At 43.0% G+C, this 11,778-nt stretch overlaps 1 protein-coding gene across 1 annotated transcript; it reads left to right on the top strand.

Annotated features, from left to right (window-relative positions):
- The first annotated feature begins 1,457 nt into the window (after positions 1-1,457).
- NPY (neuropeptide Y) lies at positions 1,458-10,655 on the top strand. Its single transcript, XM_041411531.1, has 4 exons — positions 1,458-1,618; positions 1,781-1,968; positions 7,107-7,187; positions 10,371-10,655. The coding sequence occupies exons 2-4, from the start codon at positions 1,781-1,783 to the stop codon at positions 10,393-10,395; spliced, it is 294 nt and encodes a 97-aa protein (XP_041267465.1). The 5' UTR covers positions 1,458-1,618; the 3' UTR covers positions 10,396-10,655.
- The last annotated feature ends 1,123 nt before the right edge of the window (positions 10,656-11,778 follow it).

Raw genomic sequence — 11,778 nt, forward strand, 5'->3', positions numbered from 1 at the left:
TTTGCTTTCACAAACTGAATATAGTTTTTCAGAATCTGGTGGATTATTACTAAACCAGTAACAACACATGATAATAACTACAGAAATTAGTAACAGTAGTATATAAATGATATAGTTTTAGAATATATCCTGAAAGCTTTTGCCAGTATATCAGATGTTCTTACTCGGGTGTTTGCTATTTTGCCTTTGAATTAAAGTAAAAGTAAGATATGATGAGAGTCATGATTTGTCATTCCAACTGGAATTAGTCATTGTTCAAGACACTAATCAAATTATCTGTTTCTAAAGAATTAACTTTATTTTACTAATATGTAAGGCTACTTTCCAAGTCTACCAAATGCTTTGACAAATTCTGAAGCTTTGTTTGAAGGGGATTTAGCTTATCCAACTTCAGGCACTCTGACAGTCAGGTGTCTAGCCCAGTCCAGTCACCAGGCTGTTCCTGTCATCAGTGGAGAAAGGTGTGCTACCAGAAGATTCCCCACTCCGCTTATCTCAGACCCCTTTTGTATCAGGGCTCAAATCACTCTCAGGGTGCACATCTGCTCCCACCGACTCAGATCTGTACAAGGAGACAGGTGAGTCTGACACCTTAGCTGAATCAGTAGTCCCATGTTCCTAGGATAAGCTCCATGTCCCAGGTGGTTCCCATGGCTCAGGACAGGAAAGGCTATTGTGATCCCATGGCATTGGTGAGCTGTTTTCTCTGACATGTGTCTCAGGCACAGAAATGAAACAGAATAAAGCCACTTTAGAACAGATACTCAGAAGGTAGCCCAGAACAGGGGGGCAGAGCAGGCAGGAGGGAGGTAGATTTGCAGCTCTGCTGCCAGTCTTCTAGGAAGTTAAGCTTTCAGATTTGTTGTGGATGCCTTGAAAGTGCCCAAAACCACGTTGGATTGGTCTCCGAGCAATGTGGTTTAGTGGAAGGTGTCGCAGTCCATGGCCCAAGGGTTCGGAACTATCTGGTCTTTAAGGCCTCTTCCAACACAAACCATTGTGTGAATCTTTAATTTACCCATTTACTGGGTATGATGTCTGAGCCTGCGGCACTGATTTGGTACTTTTGGCTGTCCCAAACCGTCCTGCTTTCTTGGCTTTATGTCCGGCAGCACCAGCGCTGCAAAGCCCAAGCTTGGGCCGCTCTCGTGCCGTAGGTGCGGGGCCAGCTCTCTCCGCAGCGCTCCCTTTCCGCGGGGATCTCGGGCACCGGGCAGCACGGCGGCTCCACAGCTACACACACCCGGGCTCCCGCGGCCGCTCCGCGACACTCGGGGAAGGATGCTGATCCCGGGAGCACATTTCGGGGCCAGCCCATGGCTGGGGCTCCCGGGGCAGCGGGGGCGGTGCGGGGGCTGCGCGGGGCTCGGCACCGCCCGCCCCCTCTGTGCCGCCCGGCCCCGCCCGACCGCGGCCGCCGTGCCCCTCCCGGGGCAGGGGCAGGCGGAGCGGGGCGGGGGGGACCGGAGCCGGCGAGGCGTGATCGCCCGAGGCCCCTCCTGCCTGCCGGGGAAGCCTTAAAGCAGCCCGGCGAGGCGCGGAGCCCGCACTCGGGAGCCCCGACGCACGGGCAGACGCGCCCCGCCGAGCCGAGAGCCGCTCCGCTGCAGCCGCCGCCGTGAGTGCCGCGACGGGGCGGGAATGGGGATGGGGATAGCGATGGGGACGGGGACGCGGGGCTGTCCGGGCCGGTCGGGGGCTGCGCTGGGGCGGCCGCGCTGCTGCCGCCGTCGGGGCAGGTGCTGACGGCAGCTCTCGTCCATCCCGCCCCGCCGTGCAGATGCAGGGCACCGTGAGGCTGTGGGTGTCGGTGCTGACTTTCGCCCTGTCGCTGCTGGTCTGCCTGGGGACGCTGGCAGAGGCGTACCCCTCCAAACCGGACAGCCCCGGCGAGGACGCCCCCGCAGAGGACATGGCCAGATACTACTCGGCGCTGAGGCACTACATCAACCTCATCACCAGGCAGAGGTAGGCAGAGCCCGACGGCAAGCATCTCCCTTTCCCTGTCCCCGGGCTGATTTTTGCCTTGGAGAGGCTCAGGGGAGGAAGGTGGGGTGCCCCTCACACTGGGTGTCTCTCGTTGCCTTCCCCAAGGACACGGAGAAAGACATGGTGCAGAGATTCCTTTTAGAGAGCAGTGCCCGTGAAACCCTGAGCTGCCAACAGGTCCTGAGCTGAATTTCCACCACCCAAGTTGGCAGAATGGGCAGGGGTCTCCATGGTGCCCCTGCTCTCTCAGTACAGACAGGCTGGCAGGCAGGAGCATGAACAGTGTGCACAGGGAGGGACCCCAGAAAGGAAAGATAACTGACCTGGGAGCTGGAGATAGCTGGACAGGGCACTAGGAGCAGTTTCCCGCTTCTGTTGGTGCCGCTGAGTCCAGTGATGATTTTGGTGAGAAAAGGTGCCCATTGTGGAGATGTAGTAGTCCAGATGTTTTGTGGTTTGTAGGCTACTTCATGCACCTGTGAATGTCAAAAAACCCCTAGTCCTAACAAAAACCTTCCAAGATCAAGAGCTCAAGCCCAATCTAAGAGAAAAAGAGTGTGAACCCAAGCCTCCCTGGCTCTAAACTGGCTTTCTGGGTTGACTATGCTTTTTAAAGTATGGGTAAAGGCTCAGTCTGAAAAAAAAAAGGGCAAGTTATTATAAAAGAATCATCTTTGATAAAAAATGGTCTGTCTATTTAGGCTGTGTGATTGATAGATGTTTGCCCTGAGGTCACGCAATAGTGTGTGACACAGAAGAGCTTTGACATATTTATCTATTGTTTAATATCAAGACCATTATGAGAGGTCTAAAATTAGGCTTTCATTTGTCCCTCTAGAAATCTGAAGAATTAAATTAAAAGGGTGGCTATCATGCAATTGAGAGCTTTCCCAGCAAGCCCCTAATGTTTTCCGCCACTGCCCTAAGAGCATAAGATGGATGAAGGGGCTGATAGTTCTTTGGTTCTGAACTTTTACAGCAATATTTGCAACTGTTTCACATGGAGGCATGCTTCCATGTGGCAGTCTGCACTCAAATAACTTTTTGTCTAGATTACTGTTAAAATAATCCAATCCTCAAATTCTGCCTCTGCTGCTGTTTTCTCTTGCATGCGGTGGGATCTCCAGGCTGGTGTCTCATCCCTTGTTTTCTTCCTTTCCTCTCCCTTTTCAAAGGTGGCCCCTGTCCAAAGCCAAGTCATATTTAAAAACAAAAAATCCCAAATCCAAATGGTCACCCCCCCCCACCCTGTCTCTGTTCAGCCTTCACTTCTGGTGTGTGCCCTGTGTGCTTGCTTTAATATTGACTCTGTAGCTTTTATTCCGATTTTATTGATTGTAAGTACACAACTCCAAGACGGAAAGCAGTTTCATTCTTTTGTGTGGATTTGGAAATGAACTCAAATAGTTATTGTTTCTGATGGATAAAATTTATATTTTGTTCTTTAGATTTTCCTCACATTTCCTGTATTTAAAGGAGCAGAGTTGACCTGGAAGTACAAGAAAGTTGGCAGAAAAAAGCACTACAAAGACAACTTTATGATACACATTTAAAAGTTGACTAAAAAACCAAAAAGATGTGCTGTTTTTCCACTGTGGTGAATTAACAGTCCAGAAATAAAGCCATTGCCACCTCCATTTGGAAAGCTTAACTGAGCTGCTGGAGGTTTCTTGTTTTGGCAGTGACGCAGTCACTGGCAAAATGAATTAATAACTTTTGAAGCATTTTGGACCGGTCTAAGGATGATTGGTCTGTTTCAGCAGATGTGCTCAAAGTTTTGTCTCTTCTTACAGATTTTTATCTCTGCTTTTTTGTGCATGGTACTGCTTGGGAGCCCTGTGACAGGGGGAAGATGAGGTCCAGGGGCTCACCCTGCTCCTTCTGCGGGTGGGTGAGCAAGCTGTGCTCAGCATCTCACCCAACCTGGTGCCTGTAGCTGGTGAGGTGGAGCAGTAAGAACATGTTGGCAAAGGAGGACATGAGGAGATTGATGGGGTTTTTTTAGTCAGGTTCATCTGCCCTGCCTTGTTTGATGTTTTTGTGATTATGAATACCACCACCCCCCTCCCTGCCCCCTCCTGGCTCATCTTTCTGCCTTCTTCTTCTGGCCTGAGTCAAGCATTTGAGTGCCATTCCCCTCAGTGCTACTGTGACCCACAGAGTTTTTACCTGAGCTCAGCGAGCTTCTTCCTTCTAGACCATCCTTCTCTTCTTGTATTTAGACCTTGTCCTTCTGGCTGTTTGCTCCATCCCTCCTTTGAAATTCTTTCTCAGATCCATCTCAGCTTTAGACACCGGTGCCTGTCAGCTTTAATACCTCTTTGAGGTTACCTGAGGTAAACAGGTGTTTGTATGGTGCAGGTCATGAGACAGACCTGTTTCAGGCCTCTTGTTTCTGATGAGATCCCTGTTCCTTATGTGCCAGGTCTTTATAACCTAAAGAGAGCCCAGCACAGATGCAGACTGCTGCTCTATGGATGTCTGTGTGTCTTTGGATTAGTTCTGCCTTCATTTCCTGAGCTGTTGTGTGGTCCTTGCCTCATACCTCTCTACCACACTGTTCAGGAGGCTTTTTTCAGAGTCCATCTTTATTCCTCCTCCTGCTATTTGCTGCTACCTGTGCTCCCTCTTGCTAACAAACTATTTTCTTTCTTGTGTCACTTGCAGTTTCTCAATGAATCTGTGGCTCTTCTGTGCTCTAGCAAAGCAGTCAGGCCATTCCTGGTGGAAATGGCTTGAACTGTAGGCAGGGCAGAGAGTATATTAAAGTGTGTATGACTTGGGCAGCACTGCTGCTCCTGCTTCATGTCAACACCCTTTAATGGGTGCAGGAGCAGATCTCCCTTTGCTTTCATTTCTTGACAATTTTCTGAATCAGACACATCCAATTTTCTGAATTGGACATTGATGGGATTTCAATCCTAACACCAAAGTTTCCATAGGAAGCTTTGAGATTTTGCTGAGCCTGACATACTGTATCCTTATTCAGGCTAAGTATGTTTGCTCCTTAAATCTCTTTGACTTCAGCTGGAACTGTGGCTTATCAGCATGCCCCAAGCTAGGCCTTGATGTCTCAAATGGAGTATAAAAACTGACCAGGTGTTTTCACCTGGCTTGGAATCCTGATATTTTAAGTCTTTTAAAACAGCCATGATTTTTGATAAACGTGTATCTCAGAGCAAGGAGCAAGGAGAAAGGCATGAAGCATCTGGAGCAAAGATGTCTCCAGGCATTTGCATCAGGAAAAAGAGATTGACTCTGTCTGTGACCTCTATTTAGTAAGTCAGTAGGATGGATGCTTCCCAGGGGCAAAATGACAGCGTAGACAGGAGACTGACAAAGCAGGAATGGATGTTCTTTGGGCTGCCCGTTTGGTTGCAGTCAGTGAACACCTTTTGTGCAGCTTTGCTGTGTGAGGACACGGTGGGTCTGTCCATCACAGGTAGTGGCATGGAGTGGCCAAGATGCTGAAGGAACTTATGTACAATATGTATCTCCCCAACATTGTTGTCCTCATTATTTGAGTGAATCTCTGCACTCTGGGTGGTTGCTGCCTATTTCTTATTCATGCAAAACATCCTGAGAGATTAGTGGGAGTTTTGTCCAAGTGTGAAGTGCTAGAGCAAGTTTTGATTTGTTAAATCAATTTCTTTAACATAATAGAAAATTAGCTTCCTCCTCAGTTGAAGTCCAGGTCACATCCATATTAATTGGAGCAGGGAACTAGAAAGAAAGAAATCCCTTGGTGGTGATGGAGTGCAAGGTGTTTGATTCAGCATCATGCCTGATTGCACTATTGTAATAGCATTTTACTGTGTCTGGCTGGTTCTTTTCAAATACCTGCTTTCAGTCAGCTCAGATTAAGAAATTTAACTTTCTGAAACTAATGCTTTGTCTTTCTGGAGCACAGGTGATGCACTAAAATGATTCAAGCAATGTAAAAACACAAAGGGTGGAAGAAAAGGATTGCAAAAATGAGATGTTTCTCCTTTTAAGTGCAATCCATGCACTCAACAGTTAAAACCATTCATTTTTTTAAATGTAGTTTTTTGCTAATCTAAACCACTGGGATGACTGGGGTCACTGGAGAAGCATCATGATAATAATGGATATAATAATGGATATAATAATGGATAAAATGCAAGTCCTTAACTACACCTTTGATTTTTCTGAAATCAGAATGTCACACAAGCAGCATTCACAAAAGCTGATAATGTACTTTGTGATACAGAATGAAATTGCACACACAAGTTAAAACTGTGATCTTAATTCTTTCCAACCAAGGGAGTGTTTGCTCATAGGTATCACTCCTAGGCTAATGAATTCTTGTTGTGATGTTAGCAGGCTGCTCATTGCTACCTTTGTTTTCCCAGGAAAAGAGATCAAATTCCTTCCCAAGTAATGGAAATTGCAGTACTTTTAACTGTTAAGTGATGTACCATATTCAGGATTAAAAAAAAAAAAAAAAAAAAAAAAAAAAAAGGCAAATAGAAAGCCAGCTGCTGTGTAAATAAAGGACAAACGTAGCCCCTGATACTTGGTCTAGTTGAAAAAGAGCTCTGAAAGAGCAAGTTTTCATTCTCATAGCCACATTAGTTCAAGATAGCTCAGTGTTTGCAAACTAATGTGCTGCTTGGGCAGCCCCAAATGTGCTGGCTGTCTTAAAAAATCTTGCAAAATTTCTGATGAAGGGTAAGTATAGTCTAAACCAATGAGATGATGGAACTGGCAAGAACAACATGTTCTTTCCTGTTTGTAGGCAAGAACAACATGTTTGGAAGTCACATCATGCACAGCTTCTTCCCTCTTCCTCCATGCTCTCATCAGTGAGGTGCAGGGTCCTAGAATATCCAGGAGCCGCCATCAAATTGAGATATATTCAGAGTTCTTCAATATAATAATGTAAAATAATTATGGAAAAAATGTAGAAAAAATATGGAAATAGAACAAGAATTAACATTTGCTCATATGGCTAAGCCAAATTAAAATTACTGGAAAGTGGTATTTGTCTGATCATTTTTTTTCTGAAAAAAAAAATCACTAATGGTTTTGTGCTCAGTCTTCATTTGTAAAAAGTGACATATACAAAAATATAACTTTTAAAAATTTTTCCTCAGATATGGAAAGAGATCAAGCCCAGATACACTGATCTCAGACCTCTTGTTGAGGGAAAGCACAGAAAACATTCCTAGATCCAGGTATGTATGGAGAGCTCATTTGGATTTAACAGTTTCATGTGTCATCAATAAACATGATTCATAGGGAGAAAACATGGCACCAAAAGCTGATTAATCATGTCCTAAAAAACCCCAAACCTTTAATTCCTTTTTTCCCCAAGAATTAGCACCATTTATGAATGCATGAAGTGCCTTACCAGATGTGATGTAGTCCAAACTCCTCATTTGCTGATTATGGGAGCAGGCTATATCTGTTATTCACAGAGAGGGAAGCACTCCCACAATGCTTGCCTCATTCTGGGCATTTTTACATACAATTGTATGCTGATGCCTGATGATGATGCCTTGCATATTAGAGCTCCAAAGATGACATATTGCTGCTCATTTGCTGCTCACATGAGTTTAATTTTTACCTCTAAAGATGTATAAGTGGTAAATATGCACCTATACTAACTCATACACAAATGCACAGCAGTGACTTTTCTTTAAAATACAGTATTTCACACTGGTTTTGTATCTAATGTTTTACAAAGGGGAAAAAAGGCCTTTTTAATTCCATTTGCACTAGGCTAAAGTAACAGTGGTGTTTCAAACAACACTGGGGTTTCAAATGTACATAATGTATTCTGGTTAGGTAATGACAATTTAGCCATAATGTAAGATACTGTAGTAGTGACTGCAATTTACACAGCTGAAAATTATGTTGAAAAGGTAAGATGCAGGGGGAGTTTTGGCTCATGAAGGAAAATACTGGTTTTACTGACAATCCAGCATGACTGAACTGAGTTTAAGCCTTTACTGATTGTCTGAAGTTTGCTGACAGTACTTCTACTGCAGAAATAAATGTTTTATGCAGTTGTCTTCTCAAGAGTCTCCAAACAAGTGCTCTGCAAAGGCTCAACTAGACTAGTTGAGTACTTAAACATGATAGCCTGCAGCATTGAATTTAGGGCATGATCATGACAGTGAAAGGTGACCCAAAATTCCTACTGCCGTCCAGGGAGGTTGCTCATGAGACCTGCAGTTCTTTGTGCAGGGAGAGCCTTGTCTGATGGTTTGATGACTAACCACAGCTGTGGGGATGCAATTTTCTCTGCAGATGCTTATCTGAAAAACTGCATGGAGTGCAGTGAAATGTATTAGACTATTTTGTGTTTGGTAATGACAAGGGAGAGCCCTCACATAATGGGAAATTTCCACTGTCTTGAATTTGAGGCAACACACAGGGTAGTTAGTACTCATACTCTCTAATATATCTCCCTAATAGTCTAATACTCTCAGTAATTTTCACCCCTTCATCACAAAACTTTATTATTATTATTATTGTTTCAATAATGCTATTTATAACACACCAGGGAGCAAAAATTCATGAGCAAAACAACCAACTACTCTGCAGTTAAGATCAAGAATTGATGAGAAGCAGACTTTTATTTCTTACCCCCTGTAACAGCACTTCAAACTGAGTATGGTATTTTTCATTCACTACTGACAGTTATGGGAGTACTGGGAACAATGATGCCTAGTTTCCTATGGATATGTTTTCTAGGATAAAACTCTGTATGGATTCTGGAGCCCACTCCAACTTTTTCTTCCTTGTGAGAACACAAATTTTCTTTCTCTCCAGTCCTGTGTTTCATGGCACATCAGGAGCTAAATATCTCTAAAATTGGTGTACCTCTTCTGGACTTGGTTGAAATTGTCCCAAGGGTGTGAAAACTGGGGAGGAAGTGAGGAGAGGCACACAGGGCTGGACAGCTGCACACACAGCACGGCTGCCTAAGCCTTCTTCCTGGAGGAAGCCAGGCTGAATGAATGAAAGGCAGGCTGCTATTATTCCAAACTCAAATTAAGTAAATGTTTTAGAAGTAGTTTCACAAAAAAGCTAGCTATGGAGCAAATGTAATTTGCACTCAGTGAATCAGTGACAGAGAGAGATACCTCATGAGTTTGTGGGAACTGAACTTTGTAACTAAGCACTGAGATAATGATAGATAACTTAATTGTATTCAGTCTGACAGGCCTGGTTTGACATTTCACTTTTGCTGACTAAAATAGGCCCCAAAGGATGTTGTAGTCTGGGTGAATGTCTGACCATATGAAGAAAGTTTAGAGAGAAACTAATTGCAAAATAGGAAGTTAAAGATTAAAAAAAAAGGAGGTGCCTTGACCTGAGTGCCAGTAAGTTCTTATGACAGAAATGTGTGATATGACATGTTTCTGATTTTGTCTGTCTTGTGGAGTGATGAGAAAATGTTTAATACTCAGTAATAGGCTGGATATCTCCCGATGCTGCCTCTTTAAAAATTAGGTATCTAGTATGAAGTACTCATCTAGGTTGCCTCTGCAGTCATTCAGAGGGATGGGTAATTTCACTCACGAAATGAGAGAAAGAATGAACTTTCTCTCATTTTGTGCCTAAAATGGGCACGGTCTCAGTTGCCTTCTAAGGTGCCCCTGTCTCTCCAGTGACTGTGGAGGCAGATTAGATATTTTATCAAGACTTGGTGTGCTACTTTTAGATGGGAAAAATTATGGCAAATGCATTTCTCCTGGTCTTTTCCCATGTTCTCCTACTTGTTACCTTTCCTCCTGTGTAGACAAAATCACTGTTTGCAAGCAGAGGATCTCTGGATAGAATCCTGCTTTCAGCATCCCTTTCAATACATTTCAAGTGCTTGATATTGAGCAGTGGAATACCACAATATTGTTTTAGGATGGTGGCTTTGAACTTGGGTTTTGTTTAAAGGTGCTTACAGCATGATGTGATTTTGTTTGTCTCATTGAGCTCTCTTTGGAAGTTGTTTACTCTCACTAACTTTGAGTTAGTTTGGAAAATATATCTTTAAGAAATTTGTGTCTCAACATATCATAGTTTTCTGTCTTAATTTCACTAAGTGCTATTTAATGGTGTAAGGCAGCTTTGTAGCTAGTCTCAACTATGTAAAATGTGGACCAGGGTAGCAGGATGTTCAGGCAAGTTCTGGTACCAATTTTTACAATCAAGTACAGATTTTTGGCAATTCATAATGCATCTGTTTTTGTTGGAGTCACATATACAATTTTCAACTGCAAATATACATATATATTTCTCATTGCTGCTATTAATGAATGTTTTAGGCAGTTTTAACACTGAATTTTTTTCAATGGGGGCTTTAATATGTGTTTGATGTTTTTTTTTTTTTTTATTCATAATATGTGTTGCAGGTTTGAAGACCCTTCGATGTGGTGATGGGATTTTCAGCACACCTTCAGAATTTTTCCTAGTTTTCAGTTCCACACCTCTGAAGCAAATCATAGCGTCATCCCCAGTGCATGCAGCCATTGTACCAAATTCTGTAGAGTTTCTCTCCTTCGTCATATTTGTATATACCTTTATTTAAATAAATTATTTGTGCATTCCAAAATATAACATACTAAATGAAAACAAACAACCATGTCATTGGTATAACAAAGCATTGTTTTAAACTATTAAAACTGAATTATAACCTCCCTGTAGTGTGGACAACAGTGGTGTCACAGTTCTTACAGTAATTACTGTGCAAAGTGAGATAAAGACATCATTTATTGTGGCCTCAGACTCAGCTCACAACTGAGTGAGCTGTTTAAAATAATTTATCACAGACTTCATAACTTGGGAAAAGAATGTTGATTTTGAAAGGTGATTTTTTTCAGAATGGCCATTCTTAAAACTTTAGTGCTTACATTTACAAATGTAATAAAATTAATGGCATTTTTGAAATGCAAAGGAATAAGTCACTGCTTAATTCTGCTAACTCCTCAAAACTGGTTTGCTGCTTGGCTGTAAGCCTGAACTAGTAATTTTAAATGAAACAGATGTAACATCTTTGTTTCGGCAATATGCGAAATAGCAGAAAATAACATCTGAAGTAACTCATAAACCAAGACAAGACTGCAATTATTTGTGCCAGAAAAGAGACATCTAACATTGCCTAAGGCCTTGTAAAGGAACAGTGATAAATCCCAACCCTTGGGCTACTTGCCTTCTGAGCCTCTCTCATTTGGGGTTATTAATGGTTTGTACCATGAGATCCACAGAACAGAGACAAGGCAAACTATCTCCAGGTTTATATTTTCTTATTTTTGGATTTTACGTGTTTACTCACTAGCCTAATGGGGGTTTTAGACACACTTGAAGCTTTTACTCTGAGTGGAACTCAAAGTATAAGAATGGCAGCACCTTCCCCTTGTTCTTAAGTGGTTCTAGTTCACAGATGTATGTCTTGCTGTACGGTCAGGACCCAGACTGTGCATTACTTAAATGCTGGTCTCTGGTTCCTGATGCACCACTTCTTTTCTTTAAACACTGCGGCTAAACAATGCATAATAAAACACATAAAGAATTTCCAAACTGGAAAAGAATCAGTGTGAATGTTTAATCTATTTAGATTTCCTTCCCACTGTTCAAGTGCTTCCACATGGCTGTTGCCCCCAGGAGAGATGCATCACTGCAACCAAGTTCCAGGATTCTATACATGTGTTTGCAAAGAGTTACCAACTTACCAGGACTGGTCAGCTTTTGTGGTCCCACTTTTGTGATCTTCAGCAAAACACAACACAGTTTTCCTTTTCATAAAACACTCTGGTGTCACTG

This window comes from Onychostruthus taczanowskii, unplaced genomic scaffold (genome assembly GCF_017590055.1).
Source record: "Onychostruthus taczanowskii isolate IOZ18803 unplaced genomic scaffold, ASM1759005v1 scaffold36, whole genome shotgun sequence".
NCBI lineage: Eukaryota > Metazoa > Chordata > Aves > Passeriformes > Passeridae > Onychostruthus > Onychostruthus taczanowskii.